This window comes from Thalassophryne amazonica, chromosome 14 (assembly GCF_902500255.1).
Source record: "Thalassophryne amazonica chromosome 14, fThaAma1.1, whole genome shotgun sequence".
NCBI lineage: Eukaryota > Metazoa > Chordata > Actinopteri > Batrachoidiformes > Batrachoididae > Thalassophryne > Thalassophryne amazonica.
The window spans coordinates 31,981,451-32,003,121 of record NC_047116.1 but is presented as its reverse complement, the minus strand read 5'-3'; the positions used below and the strand labels follow the sequence as shown (position 1 = coordinate 32,003,121).

Below are 21,671 nucleotides of genomic sequence, written 5' to 3'. Positions count from 1 at the left end.
CGGCTCCAGTATCCTTCGGGTTCGGTGGCGGAGGAAATCGTGTGGTTCCGGTTCTTCTCTAGACGGGCGTCTCCTATCGTCGAGCCTGCCCACACGACACCTTTATCCATTGACTTTGTATTTATTCTATAATCTGCTGTGTGTGGTTGTGGCATTCACAACAGTAAAGTGTTCAAATTTAACTCCTTCTATTGTCCGTTCATTTACGCCCTCTGTTGTGGGTCCGTGTCACTACACTTTCCCAACAGCTGTTCTCATTTTGCAGCAGATGTTGCAGGAACAATAATGTGCTTAGTTGTTTCATCTTTGGAAGCTGCTGCTCCTGTAACTGATCACTGCTTTGACATGTTAGTTGCACATCTGTTTTTTAGCCAGACAACCTCTCACTTCTGAGTCAACCACATAATGAGCAATGAACTGACGTGGTTTCATTCATGTTATACCCACAACACCCATATTTGTGCTCTGCCCCTTAGGGCCCTGTCCCACTGGGGAGAGGATTAATTGCGCATGAATTGAGTATACAAAGTATGGGCGTTCGTTGTCATCCTCAACAAAAATGGCCAAAAATGCCAAATGTCCCAGTATGAATTACGGATATATTAATAATATATAGTGAATATATGATGAACAATCACGGTTATATAATGCACGTAGTGAGGAAACTGATCCGACACACTGAGATTATCACGGCAGTATTACGGGTGTATTATGAATGCATCGCGCACGTGTTGCGGCCATAAAATAAGCGCACTCGGGCCGTCGGCATCACTATTCACACCAACAATACAGCATCTGGAGCATTTGCTGGACTTTACAAGTTGATCACAGAGTTAATGTTCTTGTTATCATGCAAGGGTTAACTGTTCATGAGTTTGGGAAGCGGGAGGGGGGAAGCCGCTCGGGGTATGAGACAGTGTTTTTTTTTTTTTTGAGAGTGTCACAGAAAACAGACTTCAGCATGAGTTGTGGCTAAACAGCAACTCTTCCTTTTGTTGGTGTTAAATAAAAGTCCTGGAGGATACGCGATTGCAGCAGCTATGTCTTTGTGGATCTACACAGCCGGACTGGCACTGACTGGCAGGTATGTTGCTTTCTGCCACATATAGTACTTTGGGTTTACGTGACGTGTTTGTTATGCATTCACAGATTGTCCGCAAATCAGCTGCAAAGCAGATGTAACTAAAAACACTTTATTCGTGGCCAATCTGTATGCAGTCACTACAACATATTTTAGTTTGTTATATGGACGTGATAGGCACGATATATATCTGTTTTATACAGTGTCCCGGGCCGCTGCCAAGCCGCAAATGCCCGTCAGTTGTGGATATCAGCGGTTAATGGCAGATACACAGCGCATAGATTGAGTATGTATTGTGTATGAATTGAGTATGTATGGAGTATGTAAGGCGGATGTCATCCGCAGCCAAATTTTGTGCAGCTCAAAAATGCTGGCAACGGAAAAACGTGCCTCTGCGGATAATTGCGGACGTGTGCAGGTGTCGGCCAACTCATACAAGTATGTTTCACACATATTGCGGATGTTAAGCGAATATGAGCCAATTTTGTGCGCAATCCATACGCTAATCCTCCTAAACGCCAGTGGGACAGGGCCCTTATTTTACACTCCTACATGCTATGAAAATAGCAAAGTGGAGTTGGACACCCCCAAAATGAACTTTTCTTTGCCATTTAGACTGTGCACTATAGATGGTAAAGATAGGTCTCAGAGTGCTTTTGATGAAAACACTAAATCCCACAATTGCTTAGTCACGTAGCACATCACTCCCAAATATCATGCGTTTTTAAGGTGCAGAGAAAAAAATACTAGGATGTGGAATGTGTACTACCTGCTGTGAATCACATCTGTGTCACTGCTTTCAGAGTACATGAAGTCCCTGCACGTAACCACAGCCCAGCTGAACACATGCTGGAGGCATGTACTGAGTGGCAGTTACAGTCAAGGGCAATACAGTCCCATGTGTTCCATACACCGCAAGCCAAGTCTGGGAAGATGCGCAGCGCTGCATCCACCACACCATGGAACCGCCCCAGGTCCTGATGGCAACCACTCAGGCAGACGATCCAGGCATGTTCATTTTCAATGTGGACAAATAAACTCTTCAAGCACAATGTCTTTACACACCTTTACCAGTACGTGTATCCACATTCACTAGGAGTATACCTCTTTGAAACTACAAATAAGCAAGTATACTTTCTGTTTACTTATGTACTTCCATCCATCCATTTACTATGCTACCTTACTCCAATTGAGGGTCACAGGGAGAGGGAGATACACCCCAGACAGGATGCCAGTCTATCACAGGACCACATATAGACAGACAAACACATTCACACCCGCATGCACACCTACAGTCAATTTAAAGTTCCCAATTCAGCTCACCTGCATGTCTTTTGGATGTGGGAGGAACCCGGAGCACCTGCAGGGAACACACACAAACTCCACACAGAAAGGGTCCAGATGGGAAGCGATCCCACGACCTTCTTGGTGTGAGGCAACAGTGCTAACCACTAAACGGCCGTGCTGCCCTACTTATGTACTTATCAGACATATACTTAACACATTATACTTACAGTTTACTTTGTATATACTGAGAAGTACACCAAAAAAATCTCAGTATACTTGGAGTGTACTGAGAAGAATGCATAAAATTAAAGTATACTTGTTGTAAACTGACATCTAGACTTGCAGTGACTTATATTTGTAGCCAGAGGTGGGATGAGGTCATAATCAAGTCACTCTCAAGTCATGAATAAGCAAGTCCCAAGTCAAGTTTCAAGTCATAATGATGACCAATTGTTTGCAAGCTGACTTGAGACTTGCAGATGGATGTCTTGAGAATGACTTGACAGTGACTTCGCCCCACCTCTGCTTGTAGCTATAAGAAGCAAGTGTCTAAAGGTAACAAATCATTCCCTGAAAAAGTGGACTCCATGGTCTAGTGGTTCGGGAAGTGGGCTTGTAACCAGAGGATCCTTGGATAAAATCCAGATTATACAGGAAAATCAATGAATTCCCTTGGGAAAGTGTACTTTCATAAACTAACAAATGGGCTACAGCAATGTAGCTACCACCAATACATTTACTTGCAATTACTTACCTTTACATGACTATTTTTACACTTCATGTGTACTTTCAAGTAGATGTTTATATATATATATATATATATATATATTACACAATACGAAACATATCACGATGTTGAAATTAAGCTGGGAAGTGCAATATGACAACTGTGATCGATAACTTATTAGAATGTATAACTATTGAAATATGTGAAGAAAAAAGCAAAAATGTATTAGTCAGCTGTATATATAGAGCACCAGGATCTAGTATTGAAACATTCACTGACTGTATGGAAAAAACGTTCTCAAAAACTAATCAAAAAACTGTGTTCATTTGTGGTGACTTAACTATTGATCTGCTCAATCCAAATAAGCATAAAATAACAGATGAATTTATCAATATAATGTACAGTATGAGTTTATATCCAAAAATCACCAGGCCAAGCAGAATTACATCCCATAGTGCTACCTTAATTGATAATATATTCAGCAATGATATTGAGAATAATACTGTGAGTGGATTATTAATCAATGACATTAGTGATCATCTACCAGTTTTCATCGTTTATAATAGAAACCATCGGCGGAATCAGCCAGAGGAGAAAATAAAATACAGGCGAGTGCGGACAGAGGAAAACATGAACACACTAAAGAAGGATTTACAGGAGCAAAACTGGGAAAAGGTATACAGTGAAAGTGATGTTGATAGTGCATATGAAACTTTTTTACAAATATTTACATCATTATATGATAAAAATTGTCCAATTAAACAAGACTACAGAAAACAAAAAATCCAAGATCGACCATGGATGATGAAAGGGTTACGAAATGCATGTAATAAGAAAAATACACTGTATAGAGAATTCATAAAACTAAAGACTAAAGAGGCAGAAAATAGATATAAGAAATACAAAAATAGATGAACTAATATTATACGGGTATGTAGGAAGGAATATTATAGTAACATATTATATAATAACAAAAACAATATTAAAGGAATATTGGATATATTAAATAGCATTATCAAAAATGGTAATAAAAAACAGAGTTACCCTCAGTATTTCATTGATAATAATGTCAAGAAGGAAAATAAGGATGAGGTAGTCAACGGTTTTAATAATTTTTTTGTAAATATTGGACCAAGCTTGGCAGAAAAAATTCCCGATTCCCAACCTGAGGATTGGGATAATAATCTCATAGAAAGAAATCCCTGTTCAATGTTCCTCACAGCAGTGGATGGAAAAGAAATTATAGACATTGTGAATAATTGTAAATATAAAACATCTACCGATTTAAATGAAATTGATATGGTGGTGGTAAAACAGGTCATTGAATGGATTGCAGAACCATTAACATACATCTGTAACTTATCATTTCAAACTGGTAAATTTCCCAATCAAATGAAAATAGCTAAGGTTGTGCCGCTGTATAAGACTGGGGATAGACACCACTTCACAAATTATAGACCTGTTTCTTTGCTTCCACAATTTTCCAAATTATTAGAAAAGTTATTCAATAATAGATTAGACAAATTCATAAATAAACATAAATTACTTACTGATAGTCAATATGGATTCAGAGCACATAGTTCAACATCACTTGCATTAATAGAATCAGTTGAGGAGATTACAAACGCCATAGACCACAAATTACATTCAGTTGGAATATTTATAGACCTTAAAAAGGCTTTTGATACAATCAATCATGACATATTAATCAATAAACTTGAACAGTATGGGATTAGGGGGTTGGTGTTGCACTGGGTGAGAAGCTACTTAAGTAACAGAAAACAGTTTGTGAAGTTGGGGGAATATACAACCCCTGGCAAAAATTATGGAATCACCGGCCTCAGAGGATGTTCATTCAGTTGTTTAATTTTGTAGAAAAAAAGCAGATCACAGACATGACACAAAACTAAAGTCATTTCAAATGGCAACTTTCTGGCTTTAAGAAACACTATAAGAAATCAAGAAAAAAAAAGATTGTGGCAGTCAGTAACGGTTACTTTTTTAGACCAAGCAGAGAAAAAAAATATGGAATCACTCAATTCTGAGGAAAAAATTATGGAATCACCCTGTAAATTTTCATCCCCAAAACTAACACCTGCATCATATCAGATCTGCTCATTGACATTGACCCTATGTGTCTTTTTGCAAGGAATGTTTTTGCAGTTTTTGCTCTATGGCAAGATGCATTATCATCTTGAAAAATGATTTCATCATCCCCAAACATCCTTTCAATTGTCCAAAATATCAACATAAACGTGTGCATTTATTGATGATGTAATGACAGCCATCTCCCCAGTGCCTTTACCTGACATGCAGCCCCATATCATCAATGACTGTGGAAATTTACATGTTCTCTTCAGGCAGTCATCTTTATAAATCTCATTGGAAAGGCACCAAACAAAAGTTCCAGCATCATCACCTTGCCCAATGCAGATTCGAGATTCATCACTGAATATGACTTTCATCCAGTCATCCACAGTCCACAATTGCTTTTCCTTAGCCCATTGTAACCTTGTTTTTTTCTGTTTAGGTGTTAATGATGCCTTTCGTTTAGCTTTTCTGTATGTAAATCCCATTTCCTTTAGGCGGTTTCTTACAGTTCGGTCACAGACCTTGACTCCAGTTTCCTCCCATTCGTTCCTCATTTGTTTTGTTGTACATTTTTTGATTTTTGAGACATATTGCTTTAAGTTTTCTGTCTTGACGCTTTGATGTCTTCCTTGGTCTACCAGTATGTTTGCCTTTAACAACCTTCCCATGTTGTTTGTATTTGGTCCAGAGTTTAGACACAGCTGACTGTGAACAACCAACATCTTTTGCAACATTGCGTGATGATTTACTCTCTTTTAAGAGTTTGATAATCCTCTCCTTTGTTTCAATTGACATCTCTCGTGTTGGAGCCATGATTCATGTCAGTCCACTTGGTGCAACAGCTCTCCAAGGTTAGTTTTGGGGATGAAAATTTACAGGGTGATTCCATAATTTTTTCCTCAGAATTGAGTGATTCCATATTTTTTTCCTCTGCTTGGTCTAAAAAAGTAACCGTTACTGACTGCCACAATCTTTTTTTCTTGATTTCTTATAGTGTTTCTTAAAGCCAGAAAGTTGCCATTTGAAATGACTTTAGTTTTGTGTCATGTCTGTGATCTGCTTTTTTCCTACAAAATTAAACAACTGAATGAACATCCTCCGAGGCCGGTGATTCCATAATTTTTGCCAGGGGTTGTACATCATCATGCTTGGACAATGCTTGTGGTGTCCCACAGGGGTCAGTATTGGGTCCAAAACTGTTTCTAATTTATATAAATGATATTGTCAATGTTTCCAAAATATTAAAATTAGTATTATTTGCAGATGACACAAGCATTTTTTGTTCAGGGGGGGATTTGCAGGAGTTACTGAGGAGGATCAGTATAGAAATGGGAAAATTGAAAATATGGTTTGACAGAAACAAATTATCATTAAACTTAAGTAAAACAAAATACATGTTATTTGGCTATTGTAATACAGACAGACAGGTTCAGTTACAAGTCGAGGGGGTAGATATTGAAAGGGTATCACCCCCAGAAATAAGTTTCTGGGGGTGACAATAGATGATAAGATAAACTGGAAGACTCATATAAAACATATACAAAGTAAACTGTCAAGAAGCATTTCAGTTCTAAACAAAGCGAAACATATTCTGGACCACAACTCACTCCGCATTCTTTACTGCTCACTGGTTTTGCCATATTTACAGTACTGTGCAGAGGTATGGGGTAATACTTATAAAGGTACAACACAATCACTATCAGTAATGCAGAAAAGAGCTATAAGAATTATTCATAATACTGGCTATAGAGATCATACAAATCCACTATTTTTACAATCCAAATTCTTAAAATTCACAGACTTGGTTCATTTTCAAACAGTACAAATCGTGTATAAAGCAATAAACAATTTACTTCCAGCAAATATTAAAAATATGTTTTTTAACAGATCAGGGGATTGCAGTCTGAGGGGGAAATTTAATTTAAAGCATCAGTGGGCACGAACAACATTAAAAGGTTTCTGTATTTCTGTCTGCGGGGTGAGGATGTGGAACAGATTGGGAGTGGGGCTCAAGCAATGTCCAAGCATGAACCAGTTCAAACAGCGGTACAAAAATCTGTTTTTTTCTAGGTATAGGGAGGAGGAATGGTAATGAGGGTTAGGGTGTTTTTGTTTTTTGCTTCGGCTTGTAAATATATAGTATTTTGTATGTAAGTAGGTATGTGTAGGTGTATATTTATGTTTGTGTATATATATATATATATATATATATATATATATATATATATATATTGATATCGGTTTAGGTGTGTAGGAATCTATGTGTATATGTGGCAAAGGGTATTACTGGTTGTGGGGAAGAAGGGGTAGGGATAAATAAGCTGATGCTTCACCCTACCCCTTTTCGGACACGTTGGGTACACAGTAGGAACTTTTTTGTTGTTGTCTTCACTGATCTATCTTGTAATTGTTGTTGTATCAAATGTTCGAAATAAACAGTTTTCATTCATTCATTCATTCAAGCTGTGATGAATATTTAAAGAAACAAATTATTCTTGTCTAAACTGAAATCCTTGATGTTATGTTTCCTATTTGTATCTTTTATAAATCATTTATGATTCTTTTGCAAGACGTCATTATTCCCTCTGTACAGTAGTTGGTTTTTCATGATATTACAATACTTAGAAATCCAAACAAACAAACACAAAGAAAAAAACAAAAAACAAAATGCTATGATTCGCAAAAGGCTCCACGCTATGATTACCGCCATTCATGATGTATCATTAGACCTCTACTTACAAGTGTACTATAAAATATACACCAGAAGTAAACTTGAGGTTTACTTGTGTTTATTTAATAAAACAAACTTTGTGTACTTTATTTTGGTCCAATCTAGCAGCTGGATATCTGTTAAGTTTGGCACCATATGCTCCCACGAAATAATGACACAAAAATCTATTATTTGCCTCTCGTGAATGCTGTAAGGCTGCTTTTTGTCCAGATTCAACGCTATGAAAAGGTGATTTTTAAGACAAGCTATACCTTATTATTAAGGTTTTAACTGCTGGCCTGAAGAAGCTGAGGGACACACTGTACACGCAGCAACAAAACTAGAAACTGCCAACTGGAAACAAAACAGTACCATGGGGCATAAAACAATTTTAATTAGGAAGTGGAGGAATATGGAGGGTTGAGCGCTGTAGGCCACCAGGTAATTTACCAGCCTCAACAACTTGACAGCAACTATGATTTGACAGCATCGAACCTGAGCGTAAGTCCTCTGCAGTCAAGGAGTATTAAGGAAATGCTTCCTCTCTAGTATGACAGGAAGATTTCGACTGTGGCACTGTGCATAATGTGACTGCCACTTTCTTGTTCCACTTTTGCAGGAGTTACATTCTATAATTTCAAAGTAATGTACTTTATTGTACATACGATGGGACAGAAAAACAGCTTTGTAGGTTGCATATTGTGGTTTGACAAGCAACATTATACAACTTCTTTCCTTTGCAAACAATTGTTTTAATTTACCCAAAACAAACTAAATTTTCCCCGATGGTTAATTATTGTGTGCACGGGAATGTCAGCCGTTTCTCTCGTTTGCCTTAAAACGCAGTGGCAGCCAAAGACTCCAGTGGCAGAGAATAGTACAGGAGTGAGGATCAGGTTGAAGGACCTTAATTTTTTTTTCATTTCAGTACATCCCCCCCAACTTCAACACATGAATTATAGAGTCCTGCGTGCCAGCGTTCAAGAAGTTGATGCAGTCACAGCTCAGCAGTGCTTTCAAAGTGCAGAAAACCAGCAGGGAGGCCGAACACTTAATCACGAACACAACGAGCCATCAGTTATAAATGAACAGCCATCACTCACTTGGTAGAGAGAGTTTAGAGGTGAGACCTCCACACATGCTGGGAGCCGGCTATTTACAATTTCAGAATAAATTACATTTTTCAACATGACAAATAAGTACACTGCTGATGGGTGTACAGGTGCATATGTATGTGGATAGCGACGTTTTATGATTTTAGCTGGAACCTCCCAGCTTTTATTTAAGAGTAATTACATCCAATATGGATAAACATTGTCGGCAGCGGCTCTCTAATATCCAGTGGTGGGCACAGCTGACCAAAACGTTAGCTTCGATAACCATTAATCAGATAACCGAAAAGTTATCTTTTATGATGATAAACCGATAAACTGCTAAAAAAATGTATCTTTATTACAGATAACCGATAACTGTATGTATTGATTTGGATGCGGCCACATCAGATTACACTGTGGGCTTCTGATAAATGAGTTTCACTTTAAGCACCGCAGGGGCTGCTGGGTAAATTCAAGGATCACAAACACAAAGAACACACAAAAAATTAATAAATAAAAAATAAAACCCCAAACACTATCATCATCTTTCAAAAGAAGTAAAACACAGTATTAGAAGTCACAGTTTATCTCGGTATTAGATACACCGACATTTACGAGCTAAAAGCTGCTGCTTTTTTCGCATGCTTTCAACCCTGCAGCTTAAACAACCGAAATACATCCATTAATGCATTGTAAATTACATGTAGTAAATAGAAATTCTTATCTGTTAGTTTCAGTGGGATTCATCTGAATAAATAATCCACATAAAGTGTCCTTTTTAAAAATCCAAAACAGTGTCTAACCATGAAGAAAAGTCCTTCTGTACACACAGCTGCGCCATGAGAGCTTAGTGGACAAGTCACTGTAACGTCCAAAGTGAACCTGAACTACACTACGCACAATGCTCCCTGCATCTACCGGCCAATCACGTTTTGTGCATAATGATGACATCATCAGCAAGCGACAGGCAGCCAGTCTGCTCGGTGGCTACAAACACACAACAAACGGACTAAAATGTTTCATTTTAGGGTTTACAAACGTTTTTGACTGTTAAACTTTACCAGCAAAGAAAATGTTAGCGGACTGAAAGTTATCGGAACTAAATTAATCAGAAGATAATTGGTCCGATGATGGTTTTAAAACTTTTCTAAAAAGCTAATCCGATAGTAAAAACATTAGCTTTGATGATTATCTGCTATTGGATTAGCTGAACTGTGTCCACCACTGCTAATATCAAATGTAAAAACGCAACTGGACATTTGGCTGCAAGGACAAGTCAGAAGAAAAAAGGTCTGCAGTTGGATCTAAGTGTTGCACATCTCTTGGTTTCAATCAGATCGTAATTCCTGTCTGGGCCATGAGGCCTATAGGACCGATGTGTATTTCTGGTTCCGTTACATGAAGCAGATGATAGCCTAAAATGTAGATGGAACACTAGTCCATTGTTGATTACTCTCCAGCTGAGGCCGGTACCCATTTACAGCTGGATGGACTGGAACGATGCAGATACAGTAAACTGTCTAGTCCAAGGACACAGACAGAACAAGCACTAACCTCACTGAGGCTGTAGGCAAATTCTGATCAGGGGGGTCTCCCACCTGAAACATGCAAACCATTTGTCATTGACACACCACTACAATCCACCACTACAATCCACCCTCTTTTAAAACAGCTTGCTTCACCTGTCCCCTAAGAACAAATAGACTTACACACAACACAATGATGTATAAACAATTGGGTTGGGTATCATGTGTTTTGTTGCAATACTGTTGCTAAACTGATACATTTAAAATGGTGCTGGTACTGTATCTAAATTGTGCCTTAACCAATACTTTTTAAAAATTACAACACACAAGTTGAATGAAAATGGACTGCACTTGTATATAGCACTTTTCAATCTGCATCAGATGCTCAAAGCGCTTTACAATTATGCCTAACATTCACCCATTCACACACACCCATGTCGGAGTGCTTCCATACAAGGCGCTCACAACACACCGGGAGCAACTTGGGGATTAAGAACCTTGCCCAAGGCCCCTTAGTGATTTTCTGGTCACGCTGGGGTTTGAATTGAGGATCCTCTGGTCTGAAGCCCAACACTTAATCACTTGACCATCACCTCCCCTGACCCAAGCTAATCCCTCGTAACACCTTAAAAATTTGTTTTTCTTGGTCAATTCCATCACTCATTGCCTACCTTCAAGGTCACTCAGGTTTTTTAGGACACCTTGCTCAACCAAGATTTACCATAATCTGTTTCACTCATTTCATTTAATGGTTGACTGAACAGAACTGAAGAAATATGCAACACCTTAAGCCAGTCAACGAACAATTGCAGTGAAGTAGGAAATCTGCAAGGTTTAGTCAAAAGCAGTCATCTGTGCTGAAATTTCTTGAAGGCTAACAAGAGGTCAAGCTAGTTTTGGGCAAACCTTTATACAAGAGCACAAGCTCTGAGTAAAATCCAGCATTACGTGATGTCATGACCCACAGTAAATAGTAGTCATTTGGAACCTAACAGGTGCCTTCAAATCATTTGTAAGTTGTGTCAACGTTTTGTGTGCCCAGGTCAATTAACTGAGCTTAAAGTAGACCTGCATTGAAATAAATGCAGTCAGATCTTTGGACCAAAAAATGACTTACATTTACACATAAGATCCTTCTGAATGTAGTAAAGTAAATCTGGAAGCCCAGATCTGTCATTCAACGGAGAAATCTTCATTTAAAAATGACAAATTTACAGCTAACATTTAGCCCTCCGCAAAACTGTCCCTCTCATCATGGACGCTGCCGAGACGTCACGGAGAAGACCCTCTCCCAGCATGCATTGCGCGCCAACTGTAATTTGTGGATTTACGTCAGTTTGCATCTGCACCTTTTTCTTGTCTTATACGGAAGGATCTACTTTTTTAAAACTTCATATTGTCTTGCGCTACGTTTGGTGAGTACACATTTCTTTTATTTGTGCTTGAAAATTATTTTGGGGACTTTTTCATATGCCCGTTTGATTGAGTGGTGTCGCAATGAAAATCTACTGTCTTTCGCCTCCGGTACCAACGCGGTATATGGAGGCGAGACCCGCAAAGAATCCCAGTCATTAAAAATATATAAACCTCTGTCAGCGTCCATGGCGCTCTGGGGCTCCGATTGCCGAGACGTGCTGTGCTGTGGATTTTGCCGCAAGAAGTCTGTCCTTGCAGCAACAGGTGTACCGGCCGCTTCGCATTAAAACAGCGAGCATAATCTCAGGACTTGTGCCAAGTGTGCTGCAGCTCCATTCAGTAGACAGAGAGGTGATGCCGGTGTTGTGCGCTGAATCTGGCACAACACCGGCTGCAAAGCAGACACGGGCGGTGTGAGTGGCCCACTTCGGCGGTTAACAAGCTCGTTAACAAGCCCGCAGACTTAATAAGCGCAGCAGAGGCAGAGAGCGGGAGAGGAAGAACGGCGCCCACTGTCGATGTCGTTGCTGATCTGAGCACACAGATCTGTATCTCACATTCATTGCAGCTTACTTTTGGATGTTGAAACCAGGACGTGTATAAGTAACATTAGTAACAGATAAAATCAATTTCAATGCGGGATCGGACTGAAGGCGGGAGTGCGTCGTCTTGTCCCTGACGTCATGGAAATGATACAGCTGTACAAACTGTTTTCACAGAGGGCTAAATTTTAGCTGCAGATTTGTCATTTTTAAACGAAGATTTCTCCTCTGAATTACAAATTTGGGCTTACAGATTTACTTCACTGCATTCACAAGGGTCTTATAAATACATATCAGCTATTTCTTTCTGAAATCTGACCACATTTATTTCAATGCAGGTCTACTTTAAATATATGCGCTTACAGATGGTGTCAAATCCAATTCCATTGGATTAGAATGGAATTGGATTAGAATGGGAATAACCCCCTTGTGTCTGATGATTTGCGGACATTAATGCTGGATTTTACGGTCGCAAATTGAGTTTTACAGTTGAGTTTTAGGGTTATTCCTTAATTTGAGACTATTTGGAGTGGGACCAATTGTATGCACTGCAGAATCTCTTTTACTTCACAAAATTTATAGTAGTGTTCAGAATAATAGTAGTGCTATGTGACTAAAAAGATTAATCCAGGTTTTGAGTATATTTCTTATTGTTACATGGGAAACAAAGTACCAATAGATTCAATAGATTCTCACAAATCTAACAAGACCAAGCATTCATGATATGCACATTCTTAAGGCTATGAAACTGGGCTATTATTAAAAAAAGTAGAAAAGGGGGTGTTCACAATAATAGTAGCATCTGCTGTTGACGCTACAAACTCAAACCTATTATGTTCAAACTGCTTTTTTAGCAATCCTGTGAATCACTAAACTAGTATTTAGTTGTATAACCACAGTTTTTCATGATTTCTTCACATCTGCAAGGCATTAATTTTGTTGGTTTGGAACCATGATTTTACTCGTTACTAGTGTGCTTGGGGTCATTGTCTTGTTGAAACACTCATTTCAAGGGCATATCCTCTTCAGCATAAGGCAACATGACCTCTTCAAGTATTTTGACATATCCAAACTGATCCATGATACCTGGTATGAGATATATAGGCCCAACACCATAGTAGGAGAAACATGCCCATATCATGATGCTTGCACCACCATGCTTCACTGTCTTCACTGTGAACTGTGGCTTGAATTCAGAGTTTGGGGGTCGTCTCACAAACTGTCTGCGGCCCTTGGACCCAAAAAGAACAATTTTACTTTCATCAGTCCATAAAATATTCCTCCATTTCTCTTTAGGCCAGCTGATGTGTTCTTTGGCAAATTGTAACCTCTTCTGCACATGTCTTTTATTTAACAGAGGGACTTTGCGGGGGATTCTTACAAATAAACTAGCTTCACACATGCGTCTTCTAACTGTCACAGCACTTACAGGTAACTCCAGACTGTCTTTGATCATCCTGGAGCTGATCAATGGGTGAGCCTTTGCCATTCTGGTTTATCTTCCATCAATTTTGATGGTTGTTTTCCATTTTCTTCTACGTGTCTCTGTTTTTTTTGTCCATTTTAAAGCATTGGAGATTATTGTAGATGAACAGCCTATAATTTTTTGCACCTGCGTATAAGTTTTCCCCTCTCCAATCAACTTTTTAATCAAACTACGCTGTTCTTCTGAACAATGTCTTGAATGTCCCATTTTCCTCAGGCTTTCAAAGAGAAAAGCATGTTCAACAGGTGCTGGCTTCATCCTTAAAGGGACACTCCACTCATATTAAAATAGCAGTTTCTAAAATATAAAGATCATATCAACCTTGAAATACAGTTTCTGATAATTATTGGAATTTATTTTTTTTGAGAATTTTTCAAACGAAGTTTCCTCCAGTTGCCTGTGCTATAACATCACAAGTGCTCTTAACACACTGTTGAATGTAAACACATGTATAGAGATATCATTAAAATCCTTACAAAATCTCAAAAATAGGCTAATGATTTGACTAATATTCATAAATAAAAGAAATAAATATAATTTGCTACTTTCTGATGTCACATAATTTAAGTGTAAGGTTTTCAGGTGTTTTACTGCAGTATCTATACATGTATGTACACCAGGCTGTGCAAAATCAGCACTTGTGACTTCATACATGTAGCACATGGAAGACTGGTCAGTTTTTTTTTTTTTTATCATAAAAATTAAGGGAATCTATTGCAAATCTTGTTTTTATTTAAGATGTCACTATTTCAATATATAATCTCTTATTTTAGGGGTTAACATTGAAGAGTAAAGTGTCCCTTTAAATAGGGGACACCTGATTCACACCTGTTTGTTCCACAAAATTGACAAACTGACTGAATGCCACACTACTATTATTGTGAACACCCCCTTTCTACTTTTTTGTTACTAATAGCCCAATTTCGTAGCCTTAAGAGTGTGCATATCATGAATGCTTGATCTTGTTGGATTTGTGAGAATCTACTGAATCTACTGGTACCTTGTTTCCCATGTAACAAGAACAAATATACTCAAAACCTGGATTAATCTTTTTAGTCACATAGCACTACTATTATTCTGAACACTACTGTATGTTGTAGAATCTGCGCCGCTAGACCATATTCATTATTTTTTCCTCAATTCGAAAGTATAATGACAGACGGCTAAAATAGCAATAACTCTGTCAACTTCCAAGCATGTGTATTTACTGTATTACTGAATATATTCAGTCTGCAAGTGTGTTTAGTAAAGTTTGCATCAGCTGTGTTTCTGGCCCAGTTTACAAGCAATTCTGCTACCAGAAAACCCTTTTTAAAGCCACCTGACAGGAAGAGTTCACACTGCTGCATTGTCCTTGAGCAACTATGTGGATCTGCATGGTCAGCATTCTTTAAATGGAGGTGCTCTTCTATGAAAAAACAGAGAAGTAAATATTGCTGCTGTGAGTGATGACTGGATATTCTCTCCTTTCTCCCCCTCTCAAAACTTCAAATCTTTCACCTCGATGATTGATGATGAGCATATCTATCTCTCTCTCTCTCTCTCTCTCTCTCTCTCTCTCTATATATATATATATATATATATATATATATTTGTTTTCTCTAGAAGTTGGACTAATGTGCTGTGGTTGTTGTCATGGCTACCTCTGCTGATTTCCTGGAAAGTGCAAAGCCATGTACTACCTCAGTGACACAGGATGTCAGCAGCCACTCCTCACAATTCCCCACTGGCTCTTTCTACAACCTGTGCTCTTTTTTTTCAGTGCACAATAAAGAACATTGTGCTGCAGGCAGTGTCCAAACCCCAAATATAGCTGGAACAATCTTTTAAGGGGCACCAGGGTAACTAAAAAATGAAAACATGGGACATCTTTTTCTGCACATTTTCTGCAGAATCAGCATGCTCCAAATTTGAGGGTGCTTTGGGGTTCAGTGTCTTGCTTTATAACGCTTCAACGGTTACTGAATAACCCACTATGAGCTATATAGTTGCACCGAACCTCCAGTATCTGGGATGGTATCATTAATATGTTAATATTACAATAAGAAAATGTGAGAGTAAACTAACAAAATAACACTGATAGTGCAGCAGATAACAGAATATTTACAGAGGAATCCTTCAAATGGTGATACAAGCACCAAATTTGGCAAAGTACACCTTAGATATAACTCTTTTGTTAAAAACTGACGGGCCACTTGAATTTTCAATCGGCGGCCATGTTGGGGTCAATTGAAGAATTACATAGAGGTCAAAATATGAAAATGCTCCAGTCATATTGAAAATTATACCACATTATTTGTCTGATTGTAACGATTTCAAAAAGGTATAGTTTGGACTACCTATGACTGAATTCTATAGAGTTATGGGGTAAAAACAACAAGAATTTTGACAACGTTCAGTTTCAGTTTGTACAGGGGTCAAATGTTAGAGTTGCTCCAATTTTGTTCAAAGGCGATGCAAATTATTGGTTGAGTTAATAGGGTTTCAAAAAGGATTAGTTTGCAGCATGTATCATGCTTAGTTATCACGTTACGGGGTAACATTTGTCACGTCATAGAATTCAATGGACGTCAACATTATTTGACCTTTACTTTAGAGACCAAGCATTCAACACAGTCAAAACTATTCCATTTATTAATCCAAGCAGCTCAATCAACAATTTGCACCATTTTTTACTAAAACTGGAGCAACTTTAACTTTTGACCCCTGTACAAACTGAAACTGACCTTTGTCACCATTCGTGCTGTTTTTACCCCATAACTCCATAACATTCAGTCATAGATAGACCAAACTATACCTTTTTGGAATCTTTATGATCAGACAAATAATGTGATATAGTTTTCAATATGACTGGAGCATTTTTATTTTTTAACCCCTGTGTAAATTTACCCCTACGTGGCCACCTATTGAAAATTCAAGTGGCCTGTCGCTTTTTTCAAAAGAGCAATATCTAAGCAGAATTTGTGCTGGAATTTATGCTTGTATCACCATGTGAAGTATTGTTTCAGTTATTTGCTACACTGTGAGGCACATTCACCATGATATCAACGCAAGCAGAATTTACCTGTGTGACTTTTTCCGTGACATTATGCGTTCTGTCTTTGACCTTTGGGGCTATGATGGTTTTCTCTGATGTTGGTGGAGAATGAGTCTTCTTATCGGTCCCCTCGGCAAAGTGGAGCGCAATCAATGGGATCTTGTTGATGGTGGTGTACTTGTTGATGTTGGAGTCCGAGGTGGAGCCAAGTGCACTGGAATGCATGTGGTTTTTAAATGGACCTGTTTGAAAACATAGAGGATGAAGACAACTTTTACTAAAACAACAAAGACAACGCAATAAACTTTATGCTAAAGAATTACTTTTGAAATTTCAAACTGGAATTGGTGTTACCAGCCCAGCAGTCGCACTGTAGCTGAGTTAACATTGGACTGGATTTTGAATGCAAACTCAGCAATGTGATGACTTGGGAATGATGTGCTGATTACAGATGGGGTCTGGGAAGCTGTACTCGCATACTGTAATGTACCATCATACCATCATTTGCACGACGATCCCTGAATTGGCTTTTGGAGTTGGAGCTGTAGCCTTCAATTTCATGGATGGATGAGGCTCGCCTGATGCTGGTGATGCTGCCTCTGGGGAAGGTGTTTGACAATGATGAACAGGACTGGTGTTGCTCTGTCTGGTATAACTTTTCCCACGGGTGCCTAGGGGATGAGCGGTCAAGTGATTCTGGAGCCATGCTTGCCTGGGAGGAGCAGTGGACTGAGCTGATGAGGGCATGTGTGTCATTGGTTTCAGTAGGGCTGCAAATGCTCTTGGATGGTGAGGGGAAGCTCTGCAGGTCCACAGAGTTCTCGTTCTCTTTGGGAGAGTCCACCGTCATAGCATCGGGGTCATCTTGCGGGAGAAATTGCTTGTTGGTATTCATAAGACTCAAAGCAGCCTGACGGAAGCGGAAGAATTTACTCCTCCCTAAACATTAAGAAAGTGAGCAACAACAACAATAACAACAAAAATGTTAAAGGGGAATTATTGTGCAAAAGTAGTTCCTGTTTTCAGTACAATATTCAGTTAACTAAAAGGGTATCTGTCAGAGTGGTAGATCTTCTACACATTTGTGATTGCTTCATGTTTGACAATACAGTTGGTAGGCAATCGCTCATCCCACTCTGCTTTGATATACATGCAGGTCCATAAGTATTTCTACCTAGCCTTATCCGACTCTGCTTTGATATCCACGAAAGGCCATAAGTATTTCAACATTACCCCAACCCACTCTCCCCAACACACTGCTTTGATATCCACTAAAAGCCATAAGTATTTCAACATTACCCCAACCCACTCTTGCCAACACACTGCTTTGATATCCACTAAAAGCCATAAGTATTTCAACATTACCCCAACCCACTCTCGCCAACACACTGCTTTGATATCCACTAAAAGCCATAAGTATTTCAACATTACCCCAACCCACTCTCCCCAACACACTGCTTTGATATCCACTAAAAGCCATAAGTATTTCAACATTACCCCAACCCACTCTCCCCAACACACTGCTTTGATATCCACTAAAAACAATAAGTATTTCAACATTACCCCAACCCACTCTCCCTAACAAAGTGCTCTGATATCTTCAAAAGGCCATAACTATTTCAACATGACCTCAACCCACTCTCCCTAACAAAGTGCTTTGATATCCTCAAAAGGCTATAAGTATTTCAACATTACCCCAACCCACTCTCCCTAACAAACTACTTTGATATCCTCAAAAGGCCATAAGTATTTCAACATTACTTCAACCCACTCTCCCTAACACACTGCTTTGATATCCACTAATGACCATAAGTATTTCAACATTATCCCAACCCACTGCTTTGATATCCACTAATGACAAATTTCAAATTCAAATTTAAATTTCAAAATTCAAATTAAATAATTTCTATAGCGCCAATTAACGATGAGATCACCTCAAGGCGCTTTACACAACACAATACTAAAAACAGAAAAAATTGAATAAAAAGTTTAAAACACAATAAAAAGACAAAACATAAAAGAGCACAATAATAAAAACACATAATAACACAATAAAACTAATGATAAAACAAGGAAAACAAATGGGTTTTCAGTCTCAATTTAAAAGTCTCCAAATTATCCGACTGCCGTATATGTGCCGGACGATCATTCCACAGAGCTGGGGCACGGTTCTATGACCGCCAGACTTTTTAGTCACTCTAGGAACACACAAAAGTCCTGCACCCTGCAAGCGCAGAGCCTGAGCCGGTACGTAGGGCTTGACCAGGTCAGCCAGATAGGGAGGTGCAAGTCCATGAACAATTTTAAAAGTCAATAACAGAATGTTAAAATCCGATCTTGCAGCGACATTAGCCAGTGAAGGGATGCCAAAATGGGTGTAATTTGGTCTAACTTTCTGCCTCGAGTCAAAAGTCTGGCAGCAGCATTTTGAACTTGTTGACGACCCCTAATGTTGGACTGCGGCAAACCAGAAAATAGAGCATTACAATAGTCCAGTCTTGAATAAACAAATGTATGTATCAAAGTCTCAGCATCAGCCATAGACAGGATGGGATGAATTTTCGCTATATTTCGCAAATGGAAGAAAGCAGTCCTCGAAATATCTCTAATGTGGAGGTCAAAAGACAACATAGGACCAAACATTACCCAAAAGATTCCTCTCTCTGGCCGTATGATGTAAAACACACGAACCCAAGCTAAGCAGTATAAGTATTTCAACATCACCCCATCCCACTCTCCCCAACACACTGATTTGATATACAAAGAGGTTCATGTGAAAATGAAGACATCATGTGCTGTGTTAAATACAGCCTCATTATGGCATCAACTATTTTAAAACAAATGTTTCAACAGCTCCACTTGGTTTGCTCCCTCTGGTGTTGAAACATAATAAAACCCAAATGAATGAATGGGTTGTCGGGCCAGAGGTGTACATTTTGTTTAGTAAAATAAAAGACTAAATCATGTCATCTTAGGTTGAAGTGCAAGCATACCCTCAGGAATCGCCACTGATATAACTGGCACTGCAAAATTAAACTGGATTGCCTCATCAGCTAACCACATGAAGCATATTTCAAAATGTTCAGCACAACCCCAATTATAGTGTCAGTGACACCATGATGGATTGAGGAAATGTCTGAGCAATGTATACAAAATCTTGATATCCGTTTGTGTCTGTTTTTGTTCTGTTCAATTCCTTTTCTCATTCATTAAATGTGTTCCTTGTCAGCTGATGTCCAACGAGTTGGTTAGAAAATTTGTGCATGCTCAAAATCAGAGCATTTTGTTTACCATTTTATCCTGTACTTGTTACTTCTACGATACTCATGTTGATATCCTGTGGCTGTCTGATGCTTCAGACTGGGCTTCTGATTGGCCAAAGCTCTGGCACGGGGTGCGAATGCACACAGCTGGATGTCTTGGTGAGAAGGTGCTGTTGAGAAAGAAGGTTGTTTGCTGTCCTCACCATTGCACTGAACGTTGGAACAGTGGAGAGATGCTGTCAATGCAGTAATGCAGTGAGGAAGTATGACATCAAGATCTATGAGCTAGTCAGACTTGATCCACATTTGCCGTTCAGACCTCGGCGAATCCCAACCAAATCTGGCTTCCCCCAAGTGATCATATACTGTATGTCTTGAAACTGGGAAAACTGTTCTGCTGAATGCATTTCTTTGTGTTCCCAGTGGAAATGGACCCCAAATCTGCTGGAGACCAATTGATATGTGCCATCGGACAACAAATTTCAATCCATTACTAATCAATTTATTCAATCCATCATAATGCGACAGCATCAGACAACATTTTCTTTTTTTTTTGGCTAACCTGGCTGACCCAACCTTCCTTACATTTTAAGCAACAGGCACAAAAACAACTTGTTCCTATGAGGCCTTTTTTCGGCTCCTAGCTTCATATATGTTTTTAAAACACCTGGTGGACCACAGAATATTAGCTTGCTGTAAATAGTTATGATGTTAAAACAACAGTAAACTGAAACAGAAAATGCACCTTCTGACGACTGCAATTTGCATTTTTCCATCAAAGTGTAAAATGATGAATGCTCCCTCAGTCTGCAATTATAAAACTCTGACTTATTTTCATGTGTTATGCAGGACATAACAATACATCCAGAGGTGATCCATGGTCTTTTCTTGATAAACTCATTGCATCATTTCGCACTGTGACTTTTGTTTAATACAAATGTGTAATCACTCTATTCTGGCCCACAATGTAACATATCAAGCCAAGTCTGGGAGCATGCGCTGATGCTGCGCTTTGATGCATCCACAACACCACAGAACCGCCTTGGGTCCTGGATAGCAACCACACATGCAGACAACTGGTACAATATCTCTCTTTGAAAATCAGTGCATTTGTCCCTGAAAATAACACTCCATTCAGAGATGACATCTCTCTATAAAAGCAAGATGCATCTGTGTGTGTGTGTGTGTGAGAGAGAGAGAGAGAGAGAGAGAGAGAGTATTTGGCTTGCATATCTCTGACTGTTTGTCAGATCGGCTTCATCTTTCGGATTTGGCTTGTGCATGGGAAGATGATCACCTTTATTATGAAAGTTTTTGGGATTAATTTTCAAAACCTTTATTTTGAAATCTTTGTTTTAATTACATGGTTGGACCGCTCCTTCTCAAAACATGCCTGTGAATAAAATCAAGC

The 21,671-nt window shown here is 38.9% G+C and overlaps 1 protein-coding gene across 1 annotated transcript in view; it reads right to left on the bottom strand.

Moving 5' to 3' along the window:
• LOC117524703 (potassium voltage-gated channel subfamily H member 7-like) overlaps positions 1-21,671 on the bottom strand; it is a 136,717-nt gene that overhangs the window by 62,308 nt on the left and 52,738 nt on the right. The window contains exons 4-5 of the mRNA XM_034186519.1: positions 17,496-17,936; positions 17,025-17,239 (exon numbers count right to left, since the gene is read on the bottom strand). Of these exons, the coding sequence (XP_034042410.1) occupies positions 17,025-17,239; positions 17,496-17,936 (656 nt within the window). The remainder of the gene's footprint in view (positions 1-17,024; positions 17,240-17,495; positions 17,937-21,671) is intronic.